Here is a 20725-nt window from a genome sequence, read left to right on the forward strand (position 1 = left end):
ACTGCTTAGCTGTAATTTTAATTTTCTGTACAGAGCTGTACAAAGTTATAGCCAAGAGATCAGTTGGCCAGAGCAGATGAAGGAATTGAAGCAGGTCAGGTCAAAAAAAGAAAAAAACCAAGTCTGTCATTGCTGTAACAGTTGTCTTCAGCTTTGATTTCACAGCCTGTGGAAGAATGTTGTACCAGGTTTGGAGGAGAAACTTTTGAGTGTTATAGTTTATATGAATATTCCACTAGACAGGGAAACAAATTTAGGCAAGAGGATTCTGACAGCCCTGGATTTTTGAGGTACATGAGGAACGATCAGTCATGCAGAAGTCTTGCTGTGATGAATTGTGATGGGAAGAGAAATCTTTACAGAGAGGTAAGGGATGCTATTAATCAACAACAAAAGAGCTGTCTGAGTGTTGGAACAGGGTCAGACGCCTCGAGTGGTCAGGAAGGTTTTACTGAAAGTTTTGTGTAGCTTTTCAAAAGGGCTTGAGTAATGGTCTTGAAACCAGGGAGAGTCATTGCAGATGGTGGCTGATGCCCAGTGATGCTGAGCGGATAAGGGATAGCAGCTAAAATCTAGAAAAGATACTTCTTGACATTGGATTCTCCTTCTTTAAACTAGTGATTTGATTTATTTTACTAGTATTTTTTTTCAGGACCTTTGGTAACTTCTTCCTTCTTGCAGAGCAGTCTGTGGTTTGCCAGCAATACTAATTGTAAGGCAGCAGGTGTTTAACCATGATAATGAAAGTGCAGCACTATGGATTGCTTTTCAGCCAAAGCTGAGCTTCCACAAAGACCTTTTATAGGTGAAAATTGGGTCTTCAGACTCAAACTGTTGGTTAGGGACCAGTGAAGCGATGTCACGTATATCCATTTCACTGCGTTCCTTCTGGTGAGGCACATGCAGATTGCATACAGTATGTCATGGTGCTGTGTTGAAAACCCACAGGCTTTGCTTTTGTGCAGACCTTGAGCATGGACAAGTCTCAGCGTCAGGGCTGTTAAACTAATTAAAAAATTCATAGTATGAATTTTATATGAAGTCCCAGCCAAGGTCGCTCTTTCAGGAAGAAGTCCATGTGTACGTGCATTTCCACATGTCAATGTAAGGTGTCACCTTTTTTTACCATTAAACTGTTCTTCTAAAGAATAACAGGTATGGTGATGGCAAAATATTGACAAAATAACCTTCACTGCTGGCAGAATAACTCTTGATGTAGTTTGGATATTGGTTACCAATATACTTGTAGCATAGCCAAGTCTCGGCTGTTCATTCACATCCTCGATATATTTCAGCTAGAAATTGGCTGTAGATGGGGAAGGAAAGGCTTTGAAACGTGCTTTATTCCCTTTTCACTTGCTAGCTGGTCCATTCTGGGACAGTAGCTGAAGTGCTTCAGATAGTCCCTGGCATTTCATTTGTGCAAATACAAAACAGAGCAGAAATGTGCTGTGAAGACCCTCATCTTTGAAAACTTTGAAACTTGTCTGTCAGTGAATCACAGTCCAGTTTGGGAAGGTCTGTCAGAGGTGAGCGGCTCCTCTTTAAAACTTTGGAGTTGGGAGGGTTATTTCTTGCATTCCTTCTCTTTGCTTTTGTATCTTGTGAGTATCGAAGATCATGTCTTCCAGTGAGCTGTTACTTATTCTGTAGAACCTACAAATACTTTAGCAGCAAGGAGTCCTGTTTATTCTCTCCAGCACTGGCATCTTCAGTTGTTTTCTTCGCAAGATTCTTGTATTTGGTCTGATAAAAAGAGAAACTTTCAGTCATGTGGAAGACATGGTTGATGGATTCCTTAAAGTGAGACCTCTGCTTGGGTTCAGTCTATATTAATAGATTTTTTTTTTTACATAACTTTACATAAGATTTGAATAATCTTACACTGTTTTAAAAGCCTTGAAGCGCTGTCAGGAAATGGCCAGTATCACACGTTTAGTAGTTCATGTACTTGTACAAAGAAAACATTTCATCTGAAACATTGTCTTTCAGATATTTATTCTGCAGCCTAAATCCCATTGGAAACTACCTTTTTGGCTTCTTGAAGAACATTGAACGCTAGTGTCTGGAGGCAATACCGGGAGTTTTGGCTTGTTCAGAAGATCTATGGCATCTGTTGTCTTTTGGGTTTTGGTTTCCTTTCAACTGTATATGGCTCAATTTTTGCCTATTTATTTTGCACAGCTTGCAGCTGTTGGGACTATCACAATTTCCTACTTCTAATGCATTTGAAAGGAATATTTGTAATGTATTGTTAAGTCCCCTTGACCTTCTTGAGTGAAGAATTTGTGTTTTCATTATGCTCCAGATTAAGACTTTTTAATTCTACAAGTATATAAATAGAGTAATAAACCCACTTAAGCACTTGTGTACTCCTGGAGTGTAGCGTAAGCTCTTTGGAGTTTTATTACTCTTACTATTGTTTTTATATGTGGTCAAAACATGGCTTTTCTTGCTTTTTGATGAGTGAATTATGCCTTTGTATATGCAGTGAGACAACAGGATTATGCTAAAGCACTCTTAGGTCAAACTTCAAAGGATACAGTTCTGCAAATAGCATCCTTTTGTCATTGGATTTCTACTTTCTACTACCAGGAGCTTTTCTTATTAGAGTTTGCAGAAATAACCCAGGCTACCTCTGTGTCTTCAGCAAAGCCCATTTTAGTGCATTTTATTCCCCTGTTTGTACTGCTGTTTTAGGTAGTATTCAAAGAATCGTTTTGAGTGGTTTAATGTTTGTTTGCTTTCTCCAAAATGCTGTCCCAAATTCCATTCAAGTGGTTTCTAGAATAACTTTCCTGATACTCAAATCCTTTATGATTCCAGTACCAAGAGCGAGCAAAAGCTCGCTGTGTAACTGTGTGTCTGGGGGAAGCACTGGATTTTTCTTGTGTGTCTCAGTAAAAAAGAAGATTAATGGGAAATTGATGCTCCTGGTACAACTGCAGGTGTCAACGTGGACAGTGCTTCAGTTTAAGGGTCTAGATATTTCTTGGTGTAATCCTGACCTCACTTCAGAGGTGGAATATTTAAAGTTTAACTTTCTTATAGTTTTGAGGAGATTGGAACATCAACAAGAATGCCATATGGCAAAGTTTTTTCTTAGCTGTGTGGCGAAGTGTGTGCAGTCTGTTTGATTTGATATGCTTGACTATTTCCTTTTTTTTTATCTCCAGCTGGTAACTGTGATCTTAGATACAACTCCTTCGTGTGTGAGGGTCAAAGAATGAGTAAGAGCCTGTTAATAGAGGACAGTGGGAGTTGTAAAGAAGGAAAGACAGGAATAGAGTCTGCCTGAGCATTTTTCTGTTCAGCATTGGCAGTTCTGTAAAATGGAGCAAAGGATGAAAACATTGATCCTGGCATTTGTTCTGGACAGTTATGAGTTGGATGATAGTAAATAACCAGCTCGAAGGGGTGGTTCCCGAGTGGTGAACCTGCACAAACCTGTGGGTCTGAGATCTGTGGAAGGGTGTGATGTGCTAGGTGTGAATGAACTGACGAGGAGTATCACACCCTTGCGGCTGACCACAAGTGCATGCATTTACTGTGCAAGGATCCTTCCCAGTGTAACTGTCTAGGATGGAGAAAAGTGGAAGTTCTCTTGAATGGCTTGCTGTGTTCATGACGAATATCAGTTTCTAGAACTGCTAAAGCTAAATCCTGAATATTCAAAATAGTTAGTTTGGATGTATTAGGTGGGGCACTGTAGATTTTAAGGGAGTTACCTGCTGCACTTGTTATCTTCCAACTGTGTTTTCAGTGGCTGTAGGAATGTACCAGACAAAGGAATTTTTTTACTTCTGTGGCTAGTACAGAATGTTCTAAAGGTCTTTTCCTTTTTCTTTTTTTCCCCTCCTCACTCTAGAGGGAAGTTTCTAAGCAGAAAGCTGAGGTGTGGATGTACAACACGCTGGCTGTTCTGCACAGGCTTTGTCACTGCTGTGGAGTACTTGAGGTTTCTTCACGTTAGCTTTCGAAATAGTGTTCCTTGCACCTGAGTGTTACTGGTATCCACGTGGAGAGTTAGCAGTAAGCATAAGCAACACCCCTGGTGCATAGCAGAGAGCTTATACAGTCTGCAGAAAATAGATTTTGATTATTTTATGTAATATATGTGTCTAGATCTCTGCCTGAATGTGTTTTTCTCTTTGTGTATATATGTAATTTTTTTTTTGTTTTTCTTTTTAAGGATTGGACCTATCCCATGAGGAGAGAAATGCAGGTATGACACACTTCCATTTACCGTTTGAGTAAAAACCCGCGGTGCATTCAGAAGAAGAAAGAAAGTGCCCTACAAAAGAGCTGGTATGAAAATCGGTCTTCAGGGGTAAAATGTCAGGCACTGCCATGGAAGAGATGTGTGAGGACTGCCAGCTTAGAGTACAGCTGTGCTTGGAACTCTGTCATGCAAGTACTGAAAAAAAAAAAAAATCTGTTATTTTCTTCAGAATTCCCAAAATACTACATTTTTGTCTTTATGAATACTTTTAGAATATGATTGCTAAAAATATATTGAAGCTTTGCTTTTTTAACTTAAATTTGGTTGGAACTGTTCTCAAGTAGGACAGGCGATTAAAATTTTCCTACCATGGTGTCAGCCAACCATGCAGAAGATAAAATCTACAGACCTACGTGTCTTTATTGGTGGGGAGATAAATGGTTAAAAATTGATATTTACCTACTACTAGGACAAAGCTAGAACTTACCATGCGTGGATCTTTTCCCATGAGAGCGATTTGGAATTAATTACAAGGCATGATTATATACAAAGTTAAAGTTCCCTTCATTTGATCTGGGGCTGGGTATGATGCAGTAATCAAACTGAAACTTAGTCCAAATAAAGGACTCGATTCCTGTTCCAAAACAAGATCCCCTGCACAAAGATCATGTTTCTTTTATTTTGCCAAACCGATTTTTTTTTCCCTGGTCCTGTTATAAATGACACTCGATAGCACATCTCTCACTAACATGTAAATTACTCGTTTCCATAGCCGTAGTCTGAGTTGTATGCAATGTATTATTTCAAATAATTTCAAGTTGGTATTAAGTGTCTGTTTTTCTGCTCCTCCTAGGAAATTTTACCTGGGTTATTTTTAGGCCCATATTCTTCAGCTATGAAAAGCAAGGTATGATTTTTCAAAATAGTGTCTCGTAAAGAAACTTTGCTGTAGTGAGTTGTTACTGTGGTGATACATTCAAGTGTTATCTATACAGGTATAAATTTGTTTGTAATCCTGAACCGGAACATGAAAGATGCCAGACAAGCAGTAATACATGGTGTATTTATGGGATGGTCCTTTTAGGCTGCAGGATTATTGGACTGGGGCTTGTGTTGATGGCTCCCCTTTCCAGAGTGAATCTGAACTACCACCTTGGGCACATCCTGGGCTCGTTGACACTTACAAGACTGTGTTTTCCTTGTGATCTTGTGAGCTAAAGGGTTGCTTCAGGGGAAAAATGAAAAAGAACCCTGATTGATTTTTCATGTGGCTTGAAGTTCTGCATATGTTCGTACACACACACGCATGCTCGCTCAGTTCAGCTAGTCAGCTTTACCTGCTCCGTAAATGCAAGTTTGAAGTGACTTTCACACCAATTGCAGTGAGCATTCATATGTGAGCTTTTTGTATTAAAATTGAGTCATATAGTTGAGCTTGTATATAATTTTTCTTACAAAAAGTTAAAACATTTGAGATTTGCACATTACTACGAGGCAATCTGTTTCCTTTGCTAAAGTGTTAAAATACAAATCAGAACTGGGAACTCTCACATATGCATTGAAATGCAATAAATTGCATTTACAATAGAGTCAAGAACTGATAAGGCAAAGCTTGAGTCTGCAAACTTATGTCATAGTTTAAATGATCTTACTTCCAGTGGTCTGATTCCAGCAAGAATCCAACACTAGCTGAAATTACTGCATCATGTAGGGACTTGCCATTTCGGCAAAGTGGAAGGTGGGCAGAGACAAACAAGTTCATCGAATGCCTTCTTTAATTGCCTGTTCTTTTTATCACTGTTAGGAATGTTGTTGTTGTTTTTTTTTTTTTTCCCCCACACTATGCTTTTGAATATTACAAAACCAGCTCTGATTTTCCTTGAGGACATGATATTGCTCTCTTATGTGTTTAAGTATAGCTTTTCTTTTTGTTACTGTACAATAAATTCAGTAATTTTTTAAAAAAATGTTTATTTTTTCTTTTTTCACAGCTACCTATACTGCAGAAACATGGAATAACCCATGTAATATGTATACGGCAAAACATTGAAGCAAACTTTATTAAACCAAACTTCCAACAGTTATTTAGGTGAGAAATAATCATAAGATGGAGAACTGCAAACAATGAAAAATCTTACTTTTAAAAACCTTATTCTGTGTTATTGAGATTTTTTTTTTTGTGTTAGTGTCCTTTCCAAATATTTTCACATTGTCAAAAATATTTGAAAAACATCCTAAGGTGTAGGAAGACCCTTAAATCCAAACCGTGAAGTTTGTTAATCCATTCAACTCTAGACAAAGACAACACTGCAAATGAGAAGTATCCATGAGTTTAGAGTGACTGTCCTCAGTTCTGAAGCTGTTAGTACTGTGTACAGTTTCTCCTGCTAATAAAACATTTGAGGTAACTTAGTCAGAATGTGTGTACCTCTGAAAAAGTTGTGTGGACCCCCAGGAAAGAACACTGGCCCGTGTTTACAAACTGATGGGGAGCATATGAGCATGCAGTACACTGCTTTCCAAAAAAGCTGAATCACCTGTAGCATATACACTTGTGAATTTCTTGGTTGCCCAGAGAAGCTGTGGATGCCCCATCCCTGGAGGGGTTCAAGGCCAGGCTGGATGAGGCTTTGGGCAACCTGGGCTGGTGGGAGGTGTCCCTGCCCATGGCAGGGGGTGGCACTGGATGGGCTTTAAGGGCCCTTCCAACCCAAACCATCCTGTGATTCTCCCACTCTGAGATGATTTTGTCAGGGGATGTTGGAGAAGGTTCTTCACTTGCTTCCTTATCAGGACAGCTCAGGAGTTTGCTTGTTTGTAGAAGCTGTGGATCTCAGACCAGAAAGTGAAGCCGGGTGGGTGTTGCTGGGCTCCTGCAGGTCTGAGTTTTGTAGCAGGGTAGAATCAGCTGTACGCGGACAGGCGGCAGCAACTCAGTGTGATTTTGTACTCACAGCAACTGTTTTCATTGTAGGTATTTAGTCTTGGATATTGCAGATAATCCAGTTGAGAATATAATAAGATTTTTCCCTATGGTAAGTATTTGTATGTTGATGTGAATGGACTGGGAGCGGAGTTGCCCAGTGAGAGTTTTCCGGACTAACAGTTAGCAGTTTCAAATTGGGCACACCCAGCCTGAGGCACCTGGAAGGGCTGTGGACTTTTAAGTGACCTCCTTATTGACACTTTAGTGAGTGTAATTAACTCCTTTTTACAAGTATAGAAACAGAGTTGTAAGAACTGTATGTTGTTATGGTCACAAAAAAAAAAAGAAACAAAAAAATTTATCTCAAAAGAAAGAAATCAGGTCATGGGAGAATACCAGAGAACTTGGCCTGTAGGAAACTTAATTTTTGAGCCCAAGAGTATTTACATCTCTTGTATCAAATACTGAAACAAATTCAGCAGAAAATAGTAACTACCTGATGTAACTAAGTTTTACAGTGTCTTGAAACATTTTTACTGTAGAGGAATTAAAAAGTAACCAAGTTAAACAGTACCCATTAGATACTTGTAGGAAAACACAAGTGTCAGTCCAGGCCACCTTGATGTTGATGCTTGCAGAGTTTTTTTTGTGGTTTTGGTTTTGTTTTTTGTTCTCTTTTTTTTTTTTTTTTTTTTCCTTCCCCCAACTGTTTAGCAAAGATGTCTGGAAGTTGCTTTTTATTGTAGTGGCATAACACGTGACATAATGAATGTAAATAACACACTTACTGGATTTTTATGCATTTTTGTTTCTGCCTTCACACTACTTTTTCAATGGGTAGTTAAAAATACAAAAGAAATATATATAAAAGTCCAGTTGAAGTGGTGTCTAAGTCTGTATAAAGAGTGCATTTTTGTCACTAACAAATTTTACCAAAATTCTAGCAAATTTAAATGCAAGTAGCAGTAACATCTAAAATAATCTGAAACTTTCAGTCTTTTTTTTTTTTCCTTCACAGACTAAAGAATTTATTGATGGAAGTTTACAAAGTGGAGGTAAAATCATATTAACTTTTTTCCTTCATTTACTAATACATTGTTGTTAAAGCTTTAAAACTAACTTAGTGGTATGTATTAGAGGCTCTTAAGTATGAGGTGTTCTTAAATTTCAAGTTTTATTGTGCTTGACTTGAACTATATCACACAAGTTGAGAGCAAAGTGTTCTTTCCTTTTACCTCTGACTGGAAAACAAACCTCTGTGTGTGTCTGTTTTTTTTCACTTTAAACACAACTGTGTTCTGTGCAGGAGTTTTTTTATCTCCTCTCTAATGTAGGGCCTTCAATCTGCCTTGTGGTCCTGGAATGCAGATTCTCTTACTGAAAATCTTCAGAGGAGCAGGAATCCATCCCAGGGCAGTAACAGACAGTGTAGTTAGTAATCTAGAGTGAAGAAAGACACACATTATTCTTGGGATGTAACTTGCTACCGTGCAGTTCTCCATAACAAGAAAAAAACTACATTTCAAAGAATTTTCTTCAGTCTATACAAGTATGGTTGGTTTTAGTTGTGTTTTTTTTTTCTTGTCAGGAAAAGTTCTTGTCCATGGAAATGCAGGGATTTCTAGAAGGTAGGAAACTGTCCATCCTGCTTATTAACTTTTTTTAGACCATGAAAATTTATTTTACTAATATTTTTTTGTTTCTTTTCAGTGCTGCCTTAGTAATTGCATACATAATGGAAACATTTGGGGTGAAGTACAGGTAAGAACAGAGCGTGGTCATGTAGTTAACCATTTGTCTGAAAATGCTGAAGTGAGAGAGCACTTTAGTACAGATAAGTCTGATATGTCTGTAGGTATTCATTTTTAAATTCAAGTGGTGTAAGAGAATAATAATTTTGGACTGAACAGAAACAGTCGTGTTGATGCATGAGCCAGTTGTTACCTACTGAGATTGAGTGAAGACTTTACATGGGGCAGGTTATTTCCCTTAACTCCACTGCAGGTTTGTTTACATCCTTTCTTTAAGAAGTACGTACCTGCTGCTAATGGAAATGGGATACCAGCCTCTGTAGATTCGTGCCTGGCTGTAAAACTATAGGAGAGGCCCCAGGAGGCTGTTCTAAGTAGTGCGTTGAAAACAGGCCAGCAAGCTGGAGACTGGAGGTGGGGGTGGGCAAACAGGGTGTTACAATTACTGCTTCCTATTTTGCCCAAACAATTTCGGTTATACAAACCAGTGCTGAGGAGTGTTTAGCGGTGGTGTATTTCCAAAGAACTGATAAGTGGAAGAAACACCCCTGAAACCTCAGAGACGTTTATCAGAGTCTGTTTTCCACTGAAGTATTTTCTCTCCTCTTCTTAAGGGATGCATTTACTTACGTTCAAGAAAGAAGATTCTGTATTAATCCTAATGCTGGATTTGTCCATCAACTTCAGGTGACTTTGTTTTTTTTCATGGTCATAATTCCAAAGCCACTTCATGGATTATCTTCCTGCAAAACAGCCATTTCTACTTAAGCTTAACATTTACTGTTTCAAGTCAATGTCAGCAGCCGTCACAGAGCTTGGGAGGAAGATGAGTCAATACCCTAGTTCATTAGACTTAAGCTTTCGACAAAGCAAATCCAGGAATGGAGGAGAAATAAAAATCCTATTCTGTGCAGTGATTAAGAGGCTCAGAAACAGCTTAGTTGGTGGCTAAGGAAACTGCAAAGTGAGTATTGTAGCACACACCAGTGCTGCTTCTTGACACTTGCAATCATAGGTGACGAAATTCACAAGTCTGAAACAGCAAACAGCAATATCATGAAGTTGCTCTATCATATTCCAGGAGTTTATTGGGTAAATAGACTCCTGGAGGTGGGCATCAGGACAGTATATTGAAACCGATTTGCAGTGTCTGCTATTACTTACGTGACTGGCAGCAAGATGATTGAGTATCTCTTGAGTTTGTTGTCTTTTTTTTTTTTTTTTAAGAAACTCCCGTGAGGAGTTGTTGTGTAGTGCTTAAAAGCATGTCAGGTCAGCAGAACACAACTTCAAGGCTGTGTGTGGTTTGTCCTTGTAACAAATCTCTGAAGCTACTGTTTGGTTTGTTGCTACTGTCTGAATTGCCTTCTGGGAGCAACAGGGAGTTCTCTGAACATTCTCACTGATTTTTTTTAAATGAAAGTTTACTCTCTTTATTAAAGCCATTTCTTGTCATCCTTTAAGTTTTCTATTGCTTTGTCTTCCTGACAGGTTTGTTGTTCATGTGAAAGCAACAAAGATCTCTCCTCCTCTAAAATCTCTGCCTTACAATAAGATGCTCTCTAGTCTGTCCTGGGGAACTCTCTGAATTAGTCCTTCTCACCCTTACAGAGCATTCTGCCAAATTAACAACAATATGTGTTATTAAACTTTTTCAGGAATATGAAGCCATCTATCTAGCAAAATTAACCATCCAGATGATGTCACCACTGCAGTTGGAGAGATCCCTCTCGGTTCCACCTGGTACCACAGGTCAGAAACCTCTCCTGTTGTGTGTGGTGCCGCCTGTCTTACCTGCTGTTACGAGGTGACTTTTGCACTCCCTAAATAAACCCCCAGCAGCAGCCAATCTCACACTTCTGAGAAGATGGCTGCAGTTGGTGTGCAGGTTGTGTTCAAAATTTAGAATGCAGTACTTAAATATTCTCTTCTCCTATGGTTGAACTTTCCTGGGGTGTTGTCTGTACTTCCATACCATCCTGGAGAAGGGCCCTGCCTCTCCCTGTCCCTCAAAAACCCTGAGTTCCCCAGAGGAGTCAGGAGTGACAGGTTGAAAGCAGACAATGTTCATGACATAATAAAAATAAGGCAGTTGCTTTGAAAAAAAGGTTTTGCTGTGCCATTAAGCAGATAATGGGATTAGGGCATGTAAAAAATATTTCCTTAATCATAGAGGTGTGCCTGAAGCAACCCCTGCCAAAGGTCAGTGAAAACAGATTTTTTAGGGGAGATGGAAAGGGAGAGCAAAAAATGGTGGCTTCTAGGAAGTTTATCTTCCGTGGGAAGAACAGTGCTGTGAGCAATTGTCTGTCCAAAAACTGAGTGTCTTCAAAGGGTAGAGTCCCTGCAAGAAGACTTTAATAAATGCCCTGTGTTCCTACTCAAAGCTGTGTATTATTGGAGATGATATTTTCAGATGTATCCTCCTTCCTCTTTCCTTTTGCAGGAAGTTTAAAGCGAATGCATGAGGAGGATGAAGAACTTGGAACCATGCAAGTGGCAGCAGCACAGAATGGATGACACCTGAGGACAAGCACTCTTTGTATTGTGAATTCCTGCCAAGAAAGGTGAAGAAAATTAGGGAAAAAAGAATTAATACTGCAAAATGATGAACACACACATAGCTTCTTTTCAATTACATGTTGCTTTCAGATGTAAATCTGCCTCTGCAACACACTAAGCATCATTTTTAAGATGTTGGACTTCTTGAATGAATAGATGGCACTGATTGTTTTACTCCTTTTTTACACTTTACAGTTTTATTCTAAACCAAGATTTTTGGACTTGCAAAGAGGTATTATTGCAATAATGCACTTTTCATACTTGAAATTTCTTTATTTGTATGATATAAAGTTATTACTTTAAATGAAATGCAAGCTGGGGGGGTTTGTTTATAAAGTTATTTGTGTAATTTATAACAAGAGACTTTAGTAAAGAAAAAGTTTGCTAAAACTCACCTTGTTCTCAGAATGTGTTATGGTTATGCTTGTAGAAACATGCTTTATGAACTGCACTATGCACCACTACTGGCAACTGAGTGATCTAATCAGTATTTAACTCATTATATATTGAGTTATTTTGAGCCTGATGTCCTGAGACCAATCTAAGAGAAAATACTGTTCTAAAAATCTCTACTTGTTTTATGCAAGTTAAACTTCATCAGAGTACTGATTAATTGCTTAATAAAACAGTCATGTGCTAAGTTAATACAGAGAACAGCTACCAACTTTACACCCATCAAGACTGTAATATTTCAGCTAGCATTAAAAAGCTGCTTATTATATGTTGATTTAAGAAATTGAACAAGCCAGTAGGGTCCATTTATCCACTGGCCATAATAGCGTCAAGACCTAAAGGATTCTCCTCAGCTCTTCTAAAGCATTAGAGTTCATTAAGGCCACACATTTATCGGTGCTTTAGAGTTTTCAAATTGGGAATTGCCAAGGCAGTTCATGCAGCTTTAACTCTGCTCCCTTCTCGCTGTGGTAACCACTGGTTGTGCAAGCACAGCCTCTGTTCTGTATCTCTGCTTTATTTGCCAACCAGCCTGTTGCATAAAAGAGAGGAATGAAATGATGGCTCCTTCAGAGCGCTGTGATGACCGAGCAAAGTGCAAAGCTGTTAGCAGAATTTGTGTATTTGGGAAATCTGATCTTGTAACTAGACTGTATTTTAACAGGGGACAGGTGGGCTCAAGCAAGTTGAGTCAGTATAAGAGACATCTGGGGATCTGGGCATCCAGCTGTCTCCCTGTGCTCTGATACGACTGCATGGGAAGGGTCAATGTCCTCTGCCAGCCTGGGCACTGAGGGCAGAGTGACAGCCTGGGGTCACCCTCTGAAGGCAGATACCTTTGAATTTGAAGGGATGAATCTAAGCAGTGAAGCCACTTTGTACCTGTACCATGAGGATCTCTTCTGACGCTGCCTTTTGCTGGAGGATCATCCAGCACCTTGTTTACTTTGTAGGATCCTGTTTGTTTTGCAGTTCTGCCTCGCTTTGTGTATTCAAGGCAAGTTGACCAGGCCTGTGGCTCGCTGATCTTTGCTTAGTCACTGATCCTCTGCCTTCTCTTGCAGCCCGGCAGTCCCTCCAGAGCAAGGCTGAGCTCTCAGCCTGTGTCAAGGCTACTTAGCAACCTCTTACAAGTAGTTATCAGAATCTGGTTTGAAAAGTAGTACTGCCTGCGTTAAAGCGTGCTCCTGGAACAAATGCTGGTGACACTTGGGGAGGAAATCCTCTGGCAGTAAGCCAGGGCTCTTAGCTGAGTCAGCACACCTGGGTGAGGCTTTATAGCCCCATAAACTCTTCCCATGCGGAATGTGAAGGCCCAGGAGTGCTGCATACAGGGAGGGTTCACAGCTTCAGTGGAGCTGAACCAGCATCAGCAGCACTTTCCCTTTACTGCTGTCTGTCCTCTGCCACCGATGTCAGTGATGGAGCAGTGCAAGTCCTTCAGAAAAAAAAATCTTTAAAAAATGTATGGTACTTAGGAAATTTTTAGCTTGAAAAGAGAAGGTATTACTGTTATTTCCTTAATAACTACAACGTGTCAGCGTTAGGCTGACTGGCTGAGCGTGCAGTGCTGGTTCTGCAGTTGGAGGGTTTATTATGGGCTGTTAACTGACTCTCTTTAAAAGAACGCTTCTGGGGCTGTTGGGAAATAAGTCTCCAGTGTTCCACCACTTATCCCACAAGGCTGCCACATGGCTGCAGTGGGGTTTGTGGATGGCTGTCTCTCTTGCACAGCTTGCCAAATGCTGCTAGCTACTAGCTTCTGATGAAACAAGGCTGGGAACCAGAACTTCTGCGTGAAATTGCTTTCTATTTCAGCTCCCCTGGGGTCCCTTGGGAAGGGGTAGAGGTGACATATAGATGGAATAACACTCTTGATTCATCAAACTATCCCCTGCCAAACAGGCCTGTTTGTGTGTCGTTTGGTTCTGTTATCTCACTGGGGTCCTGGTGTGTCCCTGAGGAGACTGTCTCACAAACTAACAAGCTTCATGACTAAGGATTTTCCACCAATTTTTTTTTTTTTTCATGCCATTACCCCCTACTGCTGTCTTCTACAGTCATGCTGGTCTGTCTGCCTGCTGCCTTGCAGATAGCAGCCTCTCAGATCCTGAGGGATTCTGAGATTAGTTTTCCTCATCTCTATTATTAAGCTTTTATTTAAAACTTTTTGACATCTGTCTCATTTAGCTTATGGCTAGTAGGTAATTACAGTTTGAATTACTGTTTGCTTTCTGGAGTTAAACTAAAGGTGGTAAGTGGCAGCAGGAGTCCCTCACTGTGGCCCTAGAGCAGCAGTAGAGGTTGAAGTTTGGTTTTTTTTCCCCCCCTTCCCTAGGTTCAGACACAAAGCTGCAGTACACAGATCTCTGGGGATCCACAGCTGTATGTTAATGTGATAAAGTTCCCAGCTTAGAGGAAGCACAGTGAAGAAACTGGAGATCTCTTCCTCAGGGGGTGAGAGTTGTTACCCAAAAAATTAAATCACAAGGAGGAGGTAACATTAAACCTCTGGAGAAGCTGGTAGTTATGTTATGGTTGATTTCTGACAAGATCCTTGATTCCTTCGTTCCTGGGAGAGGGAGATCTTGCTCTTTCCTGCTGAGCCAATTGTAGATAAATTAATGGGGCTTCTTCAGTTCAGGAGATGCATAGTGTATTTTAGTACCACCTGGTGCTGTTAAATGCTCTTATTTGTGGCATTTTCCTGGTTCCTGTGAACTGTGACAGTTTAAAACACAAATACCTGTGTACTAGCTGTTCTTCCAGCTGGCTGGGGCATGCCTGCAACCACAGTGGCAGCTGCAAGTCCCCAGTCTGGGTGGTATCGGCTCTCCAGCATCTGCCTGCAGTTTGCAGATATGTTCAGGGTGTTTAGCACGTTTCCCAGTTACGCTTCCGCGGCCTCTGCTGGTACTTGGCCAGTTCCTGCCCTGCAGCTCCCACCCACGAGCCTTCCCTCACAGGTTCCTGACAGCCTCGCCCTTAACCAGGTGTGACATGGCAGGTGACAGTACCTCTCCTCTCCCACCACAGAGCTGCTGTAACTGCTGTTTTCACAGGAGTCTACCAGTCTGCCAAGGTTGGAATTGTCACCTCGGGTACAGAACAAAGAGCTCTTCAAAACTACAGCGGATGCTGAGGAGCTGGATTCTGCCCAGCAGAGGCATTGTCATGCAGCCACAAAACCAAGCTTTCACCCTAATTCATTTGTTTTACAATGATCTGAGCTGGGTACACAATCACCTGCACTTGTGCTAATCTTTTCATTAACTTTTCATTAATAAGGGCCTGGAGCTATTTAGATGGTGTAGATATCATGGAATTCAAATAATCTACTTTAAATTAGTGGAAGTTCAGAATTAATTAAAACTGTAAAAGGCACAAAAATCTACCTCAGTCAGCTGGGCCAGCATAAAGCAGTCACTGATTTTCTACAATTAGTTCAGAGTTGGGGCTCAAAGCCACTTAGATTTTCTGTCTGGGAGAAGCCCTGCTCTTCCTCAGGGGCAAACACTCTTCAGAAAAACTGAGTGCCTAGGCCTAAGTGCTGGTCTGCTGGGGAGAGCAGGGGCATGAAGGCATTAGAAACTTTAGCCTGGCTCTGAGATGTGTTTCCTCCAGGTGTGGTCCAGGCAGGGCTGGGCTTGTGTCCCTGTCCGTAAGCAATCCAGCTGGGGTTTGTGCCTGCAGACAAAGGCTCCACCGCCAGAACAAGCCCAACCTTTCCTTTGAACACTTGCTTCATAGAAGTCATACTTGCAAAGATGCAAATCTCCATTGGACACACACTTAAAAGCAATATCTCAAAAAGTGTTTTTTTCAGTCTAGGAAGAGCAAGACAAATGGATTTGCAGCAGATGGTACTGCTTTGAAAGACAAGAGATGCACACTTACTTGATACCTGCTGCTGGGCACTACACGGCAACGAGAAAACCAGACCAGAGTCAGTGGGCAGTCTTCATTTATTCAGCTTCAACAATGATTTTTTTTTTAAAAATAATCAATAAATAAAACAGACATGACCAAGGAAACACTATATTGAGTGGAGTACCATCAGGAACATTAAATAGAAACCCCACCACAGCTTAAAGTAGCTCTCCACACCACAATGAAAGAACATTTTGTAAGGCCTAACTGTTCACAAACAAGACTGGCTGTTCTGTACGAACTTTCACGTATTTATAATGCCCTATTCATAGATGTAGGATTTGTCACTCTCTTCGCACAAAACGCTGCTGTTGAAACCAGGGCTTTGTACATTATTTGCTTGCCATCACTGGCAAAAGTGCTAAAATCATTTAACCAATCTTCTAGCAAGAGGGATGTTCCAAAGCAGCAACAGTCCCTGAGGACCAGGACAAGGGGATTTCTCTGCTGGTTGGCTGTGCCCTGGGCATAAGCTGTCACCAGCAAACCCCCCAGCCCTCCTGACCCTCAGGAGTTCAAGTACAGCGACTGGTGAAGCTGAATGCATTACTGCTCTCTTACAGACACAGGCATTAGCTGCCAATCCCAAACCACCTTCCTGTTAAGTACTAGCAAGAGCCCCACTAAAGATGGGGTGTATTCTCTATCAGACATTCCAGTTTCCCAGTTACCTTCGCCCTGTCGCAAACCATCAGGTTATTTTGTCAGAAAAAAAAGTAATTATCCTGAAAACAAAGTTATCAGCTAAAGTGCAGGACACCCCTGTAGTGAGAAGTACACATCCATTTTCAGACTCGGAACATCAGCTTTAGCATAGCCCGTAAGGATTTTCCCCTACCCATATGAACAGTAACAATTCAGTTTTGGAAAACAGTGCCTATAAAACATCAACAGCACTTCAGTGCGCCTTCACGGAAAGAACAGAACAAATGCCCATTCTGTATCGCTAATTCTGCATGAGAGAAGCCTCATTCCTACCTGAGCTACGTCACCCTTCAGTGAAGTACAGACAGGAGAAAAACCCCACAAGCTGTACTTTGGCTACCAAGAAGCAAAGCGCAAACCTTTAGAAAAATACAATGCAAGAAAAAATTTGAGATAAAAATATATACCTTTGGTTAAAAACCATCCTTTTAACAAGAGTCCTTTGTCACTCAGAACAAAAAAGCTTCACTTAGACTGAACAGTAGTAAAAATTAGTTCTAAGAGCTTATTTCCTAACCCAAAGGACCCTTCTAAAACGTCAATAATTTCTTTTTTTTGCAGGATTTACACATTTGATGTTCATTATTTATAGGGATTGTTATATTTGCAGCAGTAAACTATGTAAATTTTCCACAAAGAGAATGTTTGTAGGACAAGCTCCTCCACCAACAGTCTTTAAAAAAAAAAATTACTAGAAATTCTTAATTAAAGAACCGTTGAAACATGTAGTTTTCTTCAGATACCGAATAGCCAAACTTCTTGTAGAAATCCACATTTTTTGGCAGACACTCAAGTGTAATTTTGTAACAGTTCAGTCTCTTACTTAGCAGTGTAAGAGTGGACGTTAATCTGAAAAAGACAGAAAACCATCAGTTAAATAAAATGGCCCTGAACCCTGAATCAATTAACATTTAATTAGCTAAAGCTATCAGCCCTACAATACTGAACTTTTGCAGCACTCTACATTTTCCTTCACTACACATGATAGTTGCCATCCCAAGAAAAAAAAAAAAAGAACAAAGCACCAGCGTCTTCCAGACAACTTGATGTTACTGTTGTCAGAACCTGAGCTCGCACTCTGCCAGCGAGTGATACCTTCTGGCTAAACCCTTTTCATGTGCCTGGCTGGGGAGGATCTGCCCCAGGCTAACCCACAGAGCTAAAATCCTGCTCTCGGAGGTCTGGGGAGCGATCTTTGCCAGCTTGTTTTCTGGCACCCGTCAGCGTGGTAAGGTGAGGGGACAGAAGCTAACTGTGTTTGCTGGTTGAATGGCAAAGGTGGTACAGTACTTACAGTTTACCAAGCTGCTTTCCTCTGCACTCCCCGCTTACTACGACATCTTCTATCCTTCCTCTCTGTGAAAATACAGGGAAGCGTTAGTCGAACAGAACACTGGTGTGACAGCTTCCCGACTGCTTTATGTTTCATGCTTGGATTTTCTGTTTAGATACAACTCCTCCAGTGGTCCCCGTGCTCGTAATGCCCCTTTCGGTACCCAGCAGGAGCTGCAGTCCCACCACAGTCCTTCCCCGCTGCGGGATTTCTCTCTCTCCAGCTCCCTGTTTTCACATGTCTAGCTGGGACTCCACACCAGCAAGATCCTCAGCCATCTGCTCCGTCAGAACCCAGTCTGACTAGTTCAAAAGCTCACTGGGAGGGAGAACAGGGCAGATACCAAATTGCTCTTTTTCCTTAAGAAAAGCCAAAGCTTCCTTTTTACTATTTAGCTGAGCACCCAAGGATGGGAGATATTTTTAAAATGCCTTTGTCACTGACTCAGCAGAAGATACTTCATCACACTGTAACACCATAAAAATAACACACACACGGAGTCAGGGGGCAGGATCTTTTTTCTCCCTTTACAGCCGCAGCAAGAGAATATACCTTTGCACAGGAGTGAGTGAACTTATGTTCTATCACCAGCGTTGCTGTAGCAACAATCTGTCCAAGATTTGTGTCTTCTACAACAGTAACGTAGTAATCTCCAGATCTCTTCATGTGCTCAAAGGTTTCTGTGGGAGTAGACAGACAGCAGCACAGTCACCGTTAATCTCAGATTAAATTGCTGTGAAGTCTAATGCTTGCAACAGATCCTGAATGCAGATCACTGCAGGGTTCAGCATCACCAGGAAGATGCGCCCAAAACCCCAGAACCTGAAAGCTCCAGAGTCAGACTAACCCAGAGACAGAATCAGGAAAAAGCAGAAATTAAACAAATGCCTTTTCCTTAGCAACCCTCCTTCCCCAGCGTCTTTGCAGACAAGCACTACGATTAAGATGGAAGCACCTCTAAGTTTTCTTACATCTCAATCCAACCAGCGAAGCAAGTTCAGGATGCGGTTGAGCCATGACCTGAGGGAAGCCTCTGCCTCACTGCCGGTGCTGCAATAACTCAGCCAAAACAACGTCACCCAGCAGTCCCTTCTGCCAGGTACCTAAAGCTGGATCTAAAAGCAGGTACCCCATTTAGGCCTGTCCCAGCCAAGCAGCCCTTGGGGATAGCTGCAATGGGATCCAAGGCTGAGTGCCAAAGGCTGCCTCAGGGGAGCTGAATTCATAAACCCCTCTGGCATCAGGCAGTTGGGAGCCTCACACCCAAGCAGATTTGCTGTCAGCATCAGTATCCTCTGGTTCCCAGCAACCTCTATGGAAATGCCAAGAAATAATCTTATACTCACTGATAAACTGCTCCGGGCTTGCAACTCCAGTTTCAGTCAGCTGACCCAGAACCTTAAAAAAGCCTGTTATAAAAGAAGAGAGAAAACCACAAACCCTCAGTGAGGGACAGAGACACACAATTAGCCCCGAACAACACAGAACAACCCGACACAGCTGTTTGGAAAGGTACCATCCAATTCAGTCGTGTGTAAAAGCCTGCGCTCTGCATGTTATAGAGCTAGACTGTAATCTTAAATCCAAACTCCCGCCTTGAGCAACGCTGAAGGATCAGCTACGGCATCAGCAACAGACTGCAGCTCGAGTGCAGGAGATGCATCCATTCAAGAAAGAAAAGTATAAGCCTGAAATTACACGATATCAAGCTGTATGTTCAGAACAACCTTTTTATCCAAGTTACAGGACTGAGGAAGTCTCCGTGCACTAAGAATAATATGCTGGTTCACATTACTTTTATATTAAAGGCAACAGGGTGAACAACTGCACTCCCTCTCTGCTGGGGTGAATAGGAAGCTGTGGATTATTTGAAAGATTTGACTTGAATTTTAAGATTGTTTTTGAGTTTATTAAAACAGTAAAACCAGTTTTGAGGGTCACCCAACACAACACCGATCCATGGTGCCAAGGGCTCAAATTTCTTACTGATAAAAATAACCCAAATCAGATAAAATGAGCAATCCTAATCTATTGAGAGGTAATGCAGAAATACACACTATCTAGTTTAGCACCCAGCTTTTGTTTGTGATTATCATTAAACAGGATTCTACCTCGATTTAAATCAGCCGTGCAAAGTGGTCTCAAAACCAGGCCATCTCCTGGATCTAAAGGAGAAATAGCAGGAGAAAACGTTGTCGTGTTCTCGCTCCAGTCAAGTTCATGCAGAATGCTCGGGTCGAACATCGGTGTGTCGTCAGGCATCACGGTTGCAACAGGCATCATGGCTGCAACACGGTGTTCTGGAACAGAATGCACACGGGTAAGAAACATTTTGGGTTGCTGTTGTCTTAATCTCTAAATATGCTCTTTCTCCTGGTTATATCATAGAAGTTCCTCAGGGATGTAAAGAAAAATGAACGAAACCAGAACTGCTGTCCACTTTATCTGCAACGGAAGCTCCTCAGCCTTCACGGGACTGGGCTGCTGGGTTAAACAAGGAGTGCACGCACTAACACCACGCGTGCTATCTAAAGTCAACACGTGTGGCACTTTTGGGTACATCTGGGAAGTTTTTCTCTTAGGAAAAAAAAAAAAAAAAGCAGCTAAGACACCAACTAGGATATCTAACCTCTATAGCCCTCTGAAAAGGAAAGCATCTCACACTCTCAAGAAACCTCCCCTAAAATACTGTTCACTGAGTGCAGAGGAGATAATTTGTATTAGTGGTTCCCAGCAGCAGGAGTAGCACACTTGTATCAACCTGTCCCACCACATAAATGTTTAGTATCCCAGCCAAGAGGCAGTACATCACACAGATCGGATGGCATTGCTCGTGCAGTCAT

General features: G+C 41.2%; 2 protein-coding genes across 3 annotated transcripts; one reads left to right on the plus strand and one right to left on the minus strand.

Annotated features, from left to right (window-relative positions):
* Nucleotides 1-330: 330 nt before the first annotated feature.
* On the plus strand, nucleotides 331-11843 carry STYX (serine/threonine/tyrosine interacting protein). 2 transcript variants are annotated; one of them, XM_010074584.1, is made up of 11 exons: nucleotides 331-366; nucleotides 4193-4225; nucleotides 5076-5129; nucleotides 6214-6311; nucleotides 7197-7257; nucleotides 8167-8203; nucleotides 8737-8776; nucleotides 8859-8909; nucleotides 9514-9586; nucleotides 10558-10651; nucleotides 11346-11843. In XM_010074584.1, the coding sequence occupies exons 1-11, from the start codon at nucleotides 331-333 to the stop codon at nucleotides 11417-11419; spliced, it is 651 nt and encodes a 216-aa protein (XP_010072886.1). In that variant the 3' UTR covers nucleotides 11420-11843. The 2 variants fall into 2 exon arrangements, with proteins under 2 accessions (XP_010072886.1, XP_010072887.1); XM_010074585.1 differs by lacking the exon at nucleotides 331-366 and adding an exon at nucleotides 3887-3895.
* Nucleotides 11844-16941: 5098 nt separating this feature from the next.
* GNPNAT1 (glucosamine-phosphate N-acetyltransferase 1) lies at nucleotides 16942-20196 on the minus strand. Its single transcript, XM_010074586.1, has 5 exons — nucleotides 19994-20196; nucleotides 19229-19291; nucleotides 18435-18562; nucleotides 17844-17905; nucleotides 16942-17398 (listed from the first exon to the last, which is right to left on the minus strand). Exons 1-5 carry the CDS (start codon nucleotides 20163-20165, stop codon nucleotides 17251-17253), a joined length of 573 nt encoding a protein of 190 aa, XP_010072888.1. The 5' UTR covers nucleotides 20166-20196; the 3' UTR covers nucleotides 16942-17250.
* Between the last annotated feature and the right edge of the window lie 529 nt (nucleotides 20197-20725).

This window comes from Pterocles gutturalis, unplaced genomic scaffold, assembly GCF_000699245.1.
Source record: "Pterocles gutturalis isolate BGI_N339 unplaced genomic scaffold, ASM69924v1 scaffold28127, whole genome shotgun sequence".
NCBI classification, from domain to species: domain Eukaryota; kingdom Metazoa; phylum Chordata; class Aves; order Pterocliformes; family Pteroclidae; genus Pterocles; species Pterocles gutturalis.

Coding starts and splice junctions, on each gene's coding strand:
- GNPNAT1 (XM_010074586.1), bottom strand. CDS start 20,165: ATGATGCCTGTTGCAACCGTGATGCCTGACGACACACCGATGTTCGAC. Junction 19,292..19,993: donor CACGGCTGATTTAAATCGAG/GTAGAATCCTGT, acceptor CTTTTATAACAG/GCTTTTTTAAGGTTCTGGGT. Junction 18,563..19,228: donor AAGCCCGGAGCAGTTTATCA/GTGAGTATAAGA, acceptor CTACTCCCACAG/AAACCTTTGAGCACATGAAG.
- STYX (XM_010074584.1), top strand. CDS start 331: ATGAATTGTGATGGGAAGAGAAATCTTTACAGAGAG. Junction 367..4,192: donor AGAGAAATCTTTACAGAGAG/GTAAGGGATGCT, acceptor TTTCTTTTTAAG/GATTGGACCTATCCCATGAG. Junction 7,258..8,166: donor TAATAAGATTTTTCCCTATG/GTAAGTATTTGT, acceptor TTTCCTTCACAG/ACTAAAGAATTTATTGATGG.